The 13,533-nt window shown below is 35.6% G+C and overlaps 1 protein-coding gene across 1 annotated transcript in view; it reads left to right on the forward strand.

Annotated features, from left to right (window-relative positions):
* The window catches only part of MICU3 (mitochondrial calcium uptake family member 3), a 71,947-nt gene that overhangs the window by 54,153 nt on the left and 4,261 nt on the right, over positions 1 to 13,533 (forward strand). The window contains exons 10-13 of the mRNA XM_006753800.2: positions 1,040 to 1,135; positions 7,754 to 7,854; positions 8,277 to 8,448; positions 11,778 to 11,886. Coding sequence (XP_006753863.1) covers positions 1,040 to 1,135; positions 7,754 to 7,854; positions 8,277 to 8,448; positions 11,778 to 11,886 — 478 coding nt within the window. The remainder of the gene's footprint in view (positions 1 to 1,039; positions 1,136 to 7,753; positions 7,855 to 8,276; positions 8,449 to 11,777; positions 11,887 to 13,533) is intronic.

A 13,533-nucleotide genomic window follows, 5' to 3' on the forward strand; every position in this document is an offset into this window, starting at 1 on the left:
ATTATACTATTAACATATTTAAAGATTTTATTCAAATGCGGGCAATAGGCAGTGCTTTCAAGTTAATAATGAATTGAAACTTGGATCTTTGAAATAATTCTCAGATTAGTGGCATCAGACTTTTAAAAATTAACACACACACATAAATAAAAGTGCTCTCGTCATCAGCTGCTACTCCTAAGTATACCGTGCTGCATTTTCTTCCCACAATAATCAAAGAATCCCAAGCCCAAGAACCTGGGAAGCCTTCCCTGGTAAATCTGGACAGAAACTTACATTTAATTATTTTTGAGTCTTTATAAACTCTTATGCTTGTAGTTCTGCATTTTCATATGAAGATTAGACTACACTTCCTAGTCTAGATAACCTCTTCTTCAAACTAGCCAATACTGAGGTAGAAGCTAGTGTTCTCTCCTTATGGTAAATAGCAAGTACCTTCTATGTAGTATATATCATAGATATATGTAGTATATATCTACAGACACACCTATCAAATCCCTGAAGAGCTTTGAGTAAACTGGCTTATTTCTTTTTGACAAATTTCAGATTAGTTTAAATTTTGTTTCTCTAAAGTGTGGATACGGTCATTTTGATTCTTTGATGCACTAACACAATGTATACCAGCCAACAATAATTCATTTTTAAATTAATCATGGTTTTTATTGGTTGCTACAAAATTCCCCAGATCTTCTACAAATGAATTGACTTCACATCAGGCATGAATAAAATTTTTATTTCACACTTTCTTAGAAGTTACACATGTTTCAGTAGAAGGGCATGGGGGAGGGGTGAAGAATATGATTCTTTTTGACAAAGCCACATTGTACTTAGAAAGAGTGGTTATATACCATTACACCTTTGAAAATACCCAGAGTTTACCGGCAATGTAATATAATACTGTTGTGTGCAGCAGAAAACAAAAGAAGGTAAGCTAATGTGTTTTCTTTTCAAGGTTGGGTGAAAAGATTTAAAGTGTATAAATTGTCATTCTTTGTGACTACCTTTTAGATTTCAGTTGTGCTTCTTAAAACTTCTACAGGTACTTAAACCAGATGCTGAGGAACTTGTCTCCAGAAGCTACTGGGATACATTGAGACGTAATACAAGCCAAGCACTGTTTTCAGACCTCGCAGAGGTATAATTAAACCTCGACCAGGTCGTTGTATTATTTGCCATTTTGTTAATCTCGGCCTTGTTTTATTTTACAGTCATAATGATGGAGCCAAAGATATATTTTATCTTTTTCCTTTCCTCCAGTAAAGCAGCTATTACCATGTGTTAGTGGTGTATTTGAGTATGTCAGCTATGCTGGCAGAGACTGCAAGATCACCTGTATCTATGTTAAATCAACTTGCTTGTTGTAGAAAACATGACTTTTCCAACTTAATTTAAAAAAAGTATTGTTTTAACTTAAGAAAATTTGAAAATGCTGTTTCATAGTTTCACAGATTCTTCTAACCTTATAACTTGCAATATTTCATGAAATGATGAAACTTAACTTTGGTAAAAGATAGCTAATTGCTAGAGTTATGGAAGATTTAAACAATTAAGTTTCCTAATATCAATAGAGAGTAGCTTAGTGTGGAGCAGGTATGGTAGGAGCAGTCAAGGAAGGGAGAACATTTCCTCTTGACATTGTTTATTGCGTGGAAAATAAAAAGCACACCAACTGTTATTCATGCTGGTTTTGAATTTTATAGAGACACACACCTTATTGCTGCACTCAGACTGCTCTACCACCCCGCTCTGATTATGCCGCTGTTCATAGGGATTTGTCATTTTAAAAGATGGGCTGTGTCTTGTGGATTAAACACTAATTTATGTTTTTTAAATCATCTTTTTCTTGTTGACTTGAGAGACAGAAACATCAGTTTGTTGTCCCACTTATTTATGCATTTATTGGTTCATACGTGTTTGTGCCCTGATCAGTGATTAAACCTACAACCTTGGTTCGATCAGGACGTTTCTCTAACCAACTGAGCTACCTGGCCAGGAGTTATTTTATGGTTTCTATTGAGATTTTTTAAAGAACTTTAGAGATGGCTATCATCTTACAACAAAGGACTTTTCAGTAAATACTAACAGATATATCTCTCATTAGCTTTTTCTTTGTAAAGTTGATTTCTCATTTCTTTTTCTAAAGTTTGACTTTTAAAAGTTACACCTAAAAATATCTAGAGAAGTAAACTGGATTAGGTGTAATTTCTGTTATTTATATATACAGTGTTACTCAAATACCTTTAGACTAGGGCAAACACTTAGAAATGTTCGTTTTTTGTCAGTTATGTTCAATTTTAAAGTCCCAAAAAAATAAAGCTTTTCCCCATCTCTAAACTGTGTTTGATATATCAATATGGTATAATTATGGTGAGCAATTACTCTTTTAAATTACCTTTTAAATTCGAACTATTTTTAGGCATGAAGTGGTAATAGACGTTCCACTTATAGATAATTTAGAGGTACTTAGTTCTAATCATCTGTGCAGACACACATTGGAAGTGCTTAATTCTGTGATCATTTGTGCAGGCACAAAGCGAAGGCACTACTGTGAGCCTTTACTTTCCAGAGCCTAAAAGTAAGAACCACTTGGGACACCAGCCCTTTGAGCCTCTATGAGCCACTGTGGCCTCGCTTCTAGTCAAGTCTAGTCAAGTCACTGTTGTCCCTCCCCGTTCTAGTCTGACCACCTCTCAGCCTCCAGCCTATCTTTAATCTCATTTAACTCTTTTAGAAAATCTCAATTCAACACAATCTGTGCATTAGATGTTGAATTTAATTTATATCCTGGAGGTTAGTATCAGAAGACCAGGAAACTCTTAACGTACACTCAAAAATTGTAAGTGATTATAGGTTGTTTTGAAGGTGTTTATCACTCTGGCAGCGGTGTGCTGGAGCTGGTTTTTTGGCTTCCCACAGCTAGTTCTGCACAGCTCTTCCTAACTCATCATCCTGTTAAATCTCGTTGGTACCTTGAAAATGCCAATGATGGGAGTATTAATACCATAAAATGGGCAAACACCACCCATTGGGCTTTTTGTCAGGAGCACCAGTTTACTAGCACACTGTTGGCTGTAGCCAATCCACACTATAATCAGCTTATGCTAAATTAATGAATGAATTTATTCAAGCATCATGAAAGTAAATCTTATGGAGAAGAGAAAGTAGAAAAGAAAACAAAACAAGCTATATTCCAAAGGAAAATAATTATTTGGGGATTGTCTGTTACCACCTTCCCATATTAGAGAGGATAACAGAATTAACTATGTTAAGTTACAACTCATTCTAATTCCTTATAGGTGACTACTGATGCTGGTGTAACACTGACTTGTTTATAATATCAGTATTTCAGGATTCAAATTGGTTCAGAAAGAAAGCTTAGAAATCTATTTTTATTTCTTTGTTTCTTGTATATTTAAAATGTAAATCTTGAGATAAGCATTTTTCTTCAAATATTGTAGGTAAATTTGAGATTAGCCTTTCATATTCTTATGCCAGAGCTGTTTCTAACAAGAGATGATTTTTCAATTATAGTAAAACCATATTATAATGAAAATTTAATATGCCACAGCTAACACTACTTTCTAACCAAAATAATAGATAATACATTTACGTAAGCCTCTCAAACAACTGTTGAGTACAGTTTGAATACCAAATTATAAAAACTATTTTGAGTTTTATAGATGAAATTAAAAATTTTTTGTTTGCTCTAAACTTTACCCGTCCTTACTAAATTTCAGTAGGTTATTCAGAACCTCTGCCTACAGTCCCTCCAGCCCTGGGACAGAGCTTGGTAAGATCGTCACACTGGAATCAGTAAAAATATGTTGAAATGATATCCTTAAAACTCTTTCTTTTAATAGTTTGATATTTTTATTTCATGCAAATTTACTAATTTATTTCATTTTTTATGAAACCATTTAAAGTAAGTTTTCATCAAAACAACGTTAGATAATGGCCTTTCATGTAAATGACCCCTGGGGTTCTTTTGTGGCAGTTTCTTGCTTTCTTATGAAAACACCTGAATTCATTTTAGTTGAACAATGAGCACAGAATCAAAGGGATGAAGTCTCTATTTTTGTCCCAGCCCTCCTGTGATGCCAGTTATATAACATTGTTAGGCTACCAAGGACGCTGGTATAGTTTTCAGTGACTCCCAACAGTACTCCGTTTCATTGAAGGGGGGCAGTTTTCACCATTCCCATTTTCTAATTTTTCTCTCTAATGTCAAACTTTTACTTATGCCTCTGTGGCTCTGGATTATCTGGATAAGTGCAACCTAAGTCTAATAAGATTTTCATGATGAAAGACTGTAAATGAAGATCCGCTGTGCTCTGTGGGCATGAGAAAAACTGGCTGAATGAGGTCATTATTTAAACCTGTGTAAAACAAAGCCATCTTATTCCCGTGTGTTAGGTCTCGAGGTAAAGGACAGCACGGCACTACAGAAAGCATTCCATAATGTGTTATCTGAGTTCACCAACTTTGGGTCTTTCTGTAATCTCTCATTTTAAGGCATCTTTTTTTTCAGATCTATATAATATTATATGTGTAGTTTCAATAACAAGTTAAAGTGTACCATGTAAAAATCTTTTTTTTTACATTAAGCTTCAACATTATTATCTTTTCTATCTAAACTTCTAAAAATACATGGATTTAGCCAAAATAATAATAGCTAACACTTATTGGGCCTTTACAATATGCCAGTTAAAGTGCTAAATGATTTACATGTGTTATCTAATGCAATAATCCTTTATAGTAGACTGGAGGCTCAGTGCACAAAATCCATGCACTGATAGGGTCCCTAGAGGCTGCTGGCCCAGGTCTCCCTCCCTTCCCCTAGCCACTTCCTGGTCGAACTCCCAGACGAACTCCCAGTCGAGGGGACAATTTGCATACTACGCTTTTATCATATAGGATACTTTGTTATTCCTGAGGATAATATCCTCAGAGAGACTAACTTCACCACAGTCACTTAAACTAATAAAGAAAAAGTCAGGACTCAAAGCCAGACTCTGACTCCTGCGCTTCATCGTATTTGCTCACCACACTACTGCTTATTTGTGAAGTAAACAGCTTTCTAAAGCACCAACCCTCCTCCTCTGACCTATTTTGTCCTTCCACATTCCGTTCTTTTAGCTTCTACATGGCTACCCCAGTTCTTCATGCTGACTTCTGATTGGCTAGGTCTTTCACTCTTATGCTCTTTTTAGGCATGCCTTCTCAAATATTTCCTTCTCCTACTAATTTAAGCTGTTCTGTGGGTAATAAACTGATTAGACTTGATTGTATACTATCACAAAAAAAGTCTATAATAAACATGAGATATCTTTCCTGCCACTCCCCTCAAGGTCTTATGCTTTTTCTCAAAGCATCTTATGGCTGCCAGTCAGAATCTTTGTATATTTCTTTTAAACACATATTCTAATTTTATCCTCATAATTGTTATTATAGATAGAGTTATTCCCATTTCACAGAAAAGGTAGTTGAAAGTCAGAAAGCCAGTGAACCCAGGTCATCTGATTTTAAATCCTGCCGTTTCCATTCCAGCAGTCTGCGTTCTCAACCTACAGCTACTGGTGAAGTAGTAGTCCCTTTTGAGCAGTACTCAAAATTACACTAATCTGCCATATATGGAGCCCTGAAAAGCTGGCATCACTAATCCTATATAATAAAGAGGTAATATGCAAATTAACCCTCACACCCTCACAAGAGGGCTGCCTACGACCAGGCCGGCAGGGGGGTTAGTGAGGGACGACCAAACGACTGAACAGCAGGCTGCATGGGTTGACCAGGCCGGCAGGAGGCCCATGAGGGGCAACCAGGCTGGCAGGGGGGAGCAGCCGGAGGCACCCAGGTCATCAGGAGGAGTAGTTGGGGCAACCAGGCAGGCAGGCAGGTGAGCGATTAGGAGCCAATGGTCCAGGATTGTGAAAGGGATGTGCAGGATCGGGCCTAAACCAGCAGTTGGACATCCCCCAAGGGGTCTTGGATTGGAGAGGGTGCAGGCTGGGCTGAGGGGACCCCCCCATGCTTGAATTTCATGCACCAGGCCTCTAGTATGGTATATTTAAAAGGTGGTATATGACACCTGTTTTTTGGGCTGTGTTATTTTCCCTCTAGCAATCAGATCTTCAGAGATGTTGGTTGTACCGCAGGGAACTTCTTGATTATTCCAGCTCCTGAGAATATTGGGACTACTTCTCAGCAAACTAAGTTGAGAAATAGTAGAGATCTTCTACACCAATTAATAAGGAGTTATATGCTAGAGGTCATTTTGAAAAATTCAAACTAAATTACTTAAATACAAATAGATTAGATTACTGAGAATGTCAACAATTTTAGATCATATAAAGCTGAAGGTATCCTACATGTTGGAGTTTTTAGAGAGAGAGGAGTAATCAGTGTAGCAGAGAAATCACTTTAGAAAAGGTGTCATGGATTCAAAGCGGGCATACTGGAGGGAAGAGTATAACCCCATACTAGTCTTTAGAAAAGAATAATATTTGGTTTAGGGAGAAATGAAATAAAGATCCTATACTAGTAAATGTTATGTAGGATAAAATAGCTATCTTCATGAAAGAGGGCTATAAAGAATCAAAGAATTACCAAAATTTAGAATGTGGAAGAAGAGAAAAGGACTGATCCTTTGTGAAAGAGTATATGCTTTCTGTTTCCTATGTGTGTGTTTTTTATGGAGTACTTATTGTCAGGGTTCTGGCCAAGAAGTAATACATTTCAAATATGTCCCTTTTAATAGAGAAAATGGTAGTTATTATATAACTCTTAATTTGCAGTATAATATATGGGAAAGGTACAGTTATGTGAAATTTATCATTTTTTACCTGAATTTCTAAGATAGGTATGAGTTAATGGCCAAATGAAGAAGGAAGGGAAGAAAAAGAAAGGACTGGAACAGAAATGGAAGGTGGGAGGAAAGGAGGGATGGTGGGAGGGAAGCAGGGGAAAGAAAGGAAAAACCTATAAAGCTACCTAAAAGGAAATAATGAAGATTTTCCACAAGCCATTGAACTTTATAAGGACTATAATTAAGCTATTTTAAGAATACACTTGTTGGAACTTGGTTTATCAAGTTGAATGGGAAAGGAAATACCCTCTGGAATTTTTCAAAAAATGTAAGACTTTTCTTTGAAAAAACTGTAGATGATGTAAATTTCAAAGTATTACTAGTGTAGTTTCTATTCCAAATTATAGTATCTTCTACCTAAATTACCATAAATATGGAATACAGTAAAGTACTATAGTCTAAGTTCTTTTGTAAAGCTTGAGACCATTTCTTTGTCAGCCCCATATGTTCTATACATCTGAAGACTGTATCTATTTTGAACATCCTAAAAAAAAAGGATTTTCATGTTGATTAAGAAAATTCCACTATAAATTACTTAAGTACAAATAAACTATTTAGGTGATTACTAAAAGAGTTCAACTAGTTTAAATAATTTAAAATATAGGTACCTTTTTTGCATAATTTGAGGTAGGAAACTTCCTAAAATATATAATCATGTCTTTAAAAATTTTTTAGGATAAAGATAGGTTTTGTTCATATTTCTATTTTCTAATTTTGAACTTCATTTTAACTGTAATGGCATTTATTAATACAGTCTTACACTTTTCATTCTAATGTTAATATACTTATATCCTGGATATTTATATGTTGATAAAATTCTTTGAGAGATATTGAGTATCCTCTGTTTGCTCATTACAGCTAACCTTTAAATTGTGATTTTTTTTTAAGCGTGCTGATGACATTATGAGTTTGGTAACAGATACCACACTTCTTGTACACTTTTTTGGAAAGAAAGGAAAAGCTGAGCTCAACTTTGAAGATTTTTATAGGTGAGCTTAATTTTTATATTTGTGTTGAAAAAAAATGTTAACATGCTAAAGTCAGAAACACCTAGTGCAGTGATACCTTTTCTCTGCTTTCATCTTAACTTGAGGTACTATGTCTAACAAATATCCACTTCTGTGAGTACCTTTATACCAGTGGTTTTATTGATAAGAATAATAGGAAATTACTGAATGATAAAAAAAAATGTGTGGATATCTGGATTGTTATTTCCTATACATTCAGAAGTACTACAGTCAACACTACACATCACACATTAACTCCTTTAAGTCTCATCACTACCCTGCAAGGTTTTTTGTTATCCCCATTTTAGTGATGCAGAAGCCAAAGCCCTGAGAGGCTGAGTGCCATCTGTTACCATCAACACTCTTCATTTATCTTATTCATTCTTTACCCATTCTTGTCATAGATTCATGGATAACCTCCAAACAGAAGTTTTAGAAATAGAATTCCTTTCCTACTCTAATGGAATGAATACCATCAGTGAAGAAGATTTTGCTCATATTCTTTTACGATATACAAATGTGGAAAATACATCCGTATTTTTGGAAAATGTGCGTTACAGTATAGCTGAAGAAAAGGTATCTAATACCCTATTTTTACTTTATTACATGTGCTATTATCTTGTAATTATATAAGTCTATAAATATATTGTTCTTTGTTAGTTCTTTTGTTCTGTGAATTAATAGATACTTTGAATATTTTTTTCCTATGTGTCCTAAGTTTTCTGGCTAAATTTTAAAACTGGCTTAATTTAAAATTCTGGGTAGGTATTCATATTTTTCTTAGATATGCTAAAAACCCATAAGGTTGTTAACAATTATTTTATTCAAATTATGAATATCATTTTTCAAGAGAATTCTGCTGAACTATAGGCTGTGACTACTATATAAACATCACCTCATACAAAGCAGTTTATATTGACATCAGTCACACCTGATTCATTTCTATAACATCCTTAGTAAAAGGTCATTTGAAGATGGCCATTGGTGAGTGAATGATCTTATCAGCAGTTGAAGTGAGGTTTTTCAAAGAGTTTGGATGGCATGAATGGTTAAGGACCTGGAACAACTGATTGTCTATTTGTTTAGTAGCAAGTGTTTTGTGAGCAATTCTGTGCAGTTGTGCATTATCTAGTGGTATTTGAATGCATCGTTGCAACCAAATAGAACTGGTGTTACAAGCACCCCGTCAAGCATGGGATGTTTTGGATATATTGCCTTCTATTTGTGTTTGTAGAAGGATCAAGATAATCTATCCAAGAAAGACTTGCAAATAGTTTGACTTTGTATAAAATGGATACCTGGTGACAGTGCTAACAATTCTCCAGGAGAAAAAAGGACTCGATGTATTTGGCCATTAGTTTTACATAATCTCTCAGTTAGGGGTCTTTTATCAGTTTTACATGTTAAACTGATTTTTTTTTTGATTCATAGACACTTCCCTAAAAATAAATATTGAAATTGTATTATGTCAAATTACTAGGGTATTTTTAGGGTCTTAAAGAATCCTACAGTGCTGAGGAAGGTGAGGGAAACCTGATCCCATGTTGGGCCTCTTCACATTGCTGCTGACCAGTAAATGGTATCTTTGAGAAAAAAAAGAGAAAAAAAGAAAAACAGTGAATCTCTCCAATGATGTCCCAAATTTGATGATCAAACCCTTTGAGAGTGCTAGGCAGTTAACTCTAATATGATGAAAACTTCTGCAATGGGGGGAAAGATCCCGGGGTGTCAGAACCTGAAAGCATCTTAAAGCGATCACCTATCCAATCCCATCCTCGTACAGTCAAGAAAACTACGGCTCAAACTGGTGAGGGCACCTGCTAGTTGGGGAGGAATTAACAGTAGAGACGTTATGATTTCCCAGTCTAGTGACTTAAGGACCTGCTTTAACAATCACTGCACCAGGCCTCTAGAAATGTATATATTGATACACATTATATGGTGTCCCCAGATTCCTTAGGCTCTGTGCATTTTTCTTCATGCTTTTTTCTTTCTGCTCTTCAGATTGAATAATTTCAATTGTCCTGTCTTTAAGTTCATTGTCTCTTTCTTCTACTCACTCAAATCTACTTTTGAACCTCTAGTCAGTTTTTCATTTCTGTTACTATACTTTTCAGCTCCAGAATTTTTTTTTTTGGTTTCTTGTTTTACAATTTCTATTTAATTATTTTGTTAATACATAGTTTTCCTGATTTCCTTTAGTTCTTTGTTCATGGTTTCCTTTAGCTCTTTTGAGCATATTTAAGACAATTTGTTCAAAGTCTTTTTCTTTTTAGTCCAGTGTCTGAGCTTCCTCAGGGATGGTTTCTGTTGACATATTTTTTCTATTTCTTTATACTCATTGTAATTTTTGCTAAAAACTAAACATTTGAATATTATAACGTAGTAACTCTGGAAATCAGATTCTCTTCCACAGTTCATTTGTATTCTTTGTCATGTACAGTTGCTAATGATTATGTTCCATTATCTTAGTGGTTAGCCAGAGAACTGATAGAAATTTTCTTAAATGCCCAGAGCCAGGAAGAAAATAGATAGTATTCTCCCTGAAAGTATTGACATTTATATTTACAATTTGCTTAAAAATATCCCATCCTCCTGTTTTTCACTTTTACATGTCACCCTGAGACAGAGACTGTTGCTGTGGCACTGGTCGCAGCATACACTGATTCAGAGCCAGAGCAGTGAGCAGTTTCCCTGGCAACAAGCTCTCCACAGCAGGACCAACCCCTCTGGCTCCATCTCCCTAATTGATTCGAATGGTCCCCCTGGAAAACATGACAGGTGGGATTGGGTCACAAAGCAGAATTCAGGTTTGGAACAGCCGACCCTGAATGTAAGAAAAGAGAAAGAGAAAAATGTGAAGAGACAGTGAGGATTCTCCTTGCAAATAAAGAGGGATTGTAATTAAAGTGGGAATAATGTATATAAAACTTTGATAAGAAACTTATAATAAATATTATTTTGATAATAAACCACTTAATCAGTAGTTGGCTTGCATGAAAATAGGCTCTTCTGGTTTTTGCTCTAGCTTTCCAGTGCAGCCTTCTTAGTATGCCTTCCCCTACATTCAGGTCAGAATTGGTTAAGCCTAAGCTCTTGGCCCTCGCTCTTTTCAGTTTACTTTTTCTTTCAATCACATTAATTTACTGAGTAGAACACTTAATTAAATGCAGCTCTTGATGCCCAAATTTGTATTATCTGAAATATGTGGTACTCATTTTAAATAACTTCCCTATTTAACTCAATTAATAGTAGTGGCAATAATTGTAGCTTATGTAAATGACATGCCAGGGTCCTGTCCATGATCACACACCAAGCCCTGCATCAGGCCTCCCTGAGCTGTACGTACAGTCACTATGCTTCCTCCTGCTGTGCTGGCCATGCTCTCGCAGCAGGAGCAAGTAAAAATACACTACTGTTGGCTTGTTTTCATTGTCATTATAAAGATATTGATGATCATCATACAATGTTAAATTATATTTAATGAGTATATGTACAGTGGAAATTTTTTTAGGTGTCTTTTTAAAACTATTCTTTTTTCCTTCATCATCATATTTACTTTCAGGGTTTAAAAAATTCAGGCCTGCTATGCAGAGTTTTTGAAATTGAAGCTTTTCTATCCATTTTCATTGTAGCAATTTTTTGGAACTTTGTGCTGATATGAGAGTATTTTTAAAATATTTTCACCTAACATTGCTAGTGGTAGCAACACTGCCAAGTAAAAAAAAAAAATCTGAGTGAATTTTACATTCCATATGGAGAAAGGTTTCAGAATGTGCCCTAGAAATGTTGACTTGCAAGTTATATTGCACATGCTTAGTCTATTTCTTTCTAGTAAGTATAGGCATTTATTTTAATAAATTTGGCCACACTAAAATCTATTTACATATATTTTCTCAATATAGGGCATCACATTTGATGAATTCAGGTCATTTTTCCAGTTTTTGAACAACCTAGAAGATTTTGCAATAGCCTTGAATATGTATAACTTTGCAAGTCGTTCTATAGGGCAAGGTAAGTAATAATCTTTCAAAAATTAAAAGCAAAAAATAACCCTACGTTGTTTCTAGGGACTTTGACAGCAAATTAATTAGATATAATAGCATATTAGCCATCAGTTGCCTGAAAGTTTGTTGTGTTCTTCAATGGGAAATCTGTTTTCCCTAAGCAGAGTTTAGGGAAATAGGCTAAATATTTGTATAACAATATGCAATATGCAGATGATGTATTGTAGAATTATACACCTAAAATCTATATAATTTTATTAACCAGTGTCACCCCAATAAGTTCAGTAAATAAACAAAAATGTTATTGCCCTTCATTTCTTACTATGGGGGGAAGCTAATGATGTTTGTAGAAGTTCAAAGAGAAAAACACCTCATGACTGCTTGGTAACATTGAAGGATGTGTGTCTACTTATAGAAGAGCCAGGTAGTCATGCCTCAGCCATCATCACAGGATGATGAATGTTACCCACAATCCCTGTGGCTCAGAAACCTGAATTTTGTCAACAAATGCCCCCTCTTAGCTATGGACTCACAGTAACCATGTTTTAAGAATGGTATGTAAAATTGAATGTCAATTTTGCTTAATTTTACAAAGAAATACAGCTGTCATAGAATCCAGTGCTGTTGACCTCAGAACCAGCTCTTTCTTTCCCTGTAGGTAGACCAACAAGTCAAGTCCTTTTCTAGAATTCTATGGCCATAACTACTCTCCTTTCTTCCCTCATGGCAATATCCTTTTTAAATATTCTTGCCATACAAGGACTTTCTGATTTGACCTGTGTCTGCCATAATCCATTTTCCAAATGTAACCTAAGGGGACAGAACTTATTGTTTTATTGCCAAGCTCCAGGGAGAAGCCAAACTGCAGCCCATGAGCACTAATAATGATTATCTCTCTCCCAAAAGCATGGAGATTGAGTCCCTCATGTGGCTTCACTCATTTATTCATTGAGGAAGAAAAACCTGAAAATTTGTCATTTTACCTTTGGTTTATTCTAGATGTTCAAATAGGGCATCTTCTCAATTCAACCCATTTTCATGAAGGAACCCAGCCATTCCAGACTAGCGTTTACTACCATGATAAAACTACTAATCAACCACAAGAGAAAAAACAGTCTGGTTCAGAATGGACAGTTACTGTTTCACTTTGTGGAACTGGGAAATGGAAAAAATCGATTGTGTACTTTTGCAGGTGCTAGGAATATATCTATCTCTTTATTTTCTGTTGTCACTGCTAGCACCTTAATTCAGGTTATTATTACCTCTTAAAAGGATCTGGTATTCCTGCCAATACCCACATCCCTCTCCAATATTTCCTAGACAACTCAGAGAATAATCTTTCGAAAACACTGATTAGCCTCTCTACATGCCTGCTATGGCTAAAAATCCACTTTAGTTCCCCAGCTGCCTGTTGAAGAATATACAGGTTCCTCACCTCAGAGTCCCTGTACAGAGCTTCTCCAGCTCTTATATGTCCAGACTGCTCCTTGTTTTCTGAATATGTTTTATACCCTCCTGAACCCTCCATGCCTTTGTGCATGTCATCTCCTCTGCCATTTCTCTCATCTCTACAAGCTGAAATCTTCTATCCTTGGGGCTCAGCTCAGATACAAAATTGCAGCTTTTTCTAATCACTGCTCTTCTCTCTCCTTTC

Source organism: Myotis davidii, unplaced genomic scaffold (assembly GCF_000327345.1).
Source record: "Myotis davidii unplaced genomic scaffold, ASM32734v1 scaffold71, whole genome shotgun sequence".
Classification (NCBI taxonomy): domain Eukaryota; kingdom Metazoa; phylum Chordata; class Mammalia; order Chiroptera; family Vespertilionidae; genus Myotis; species Myotis davidii.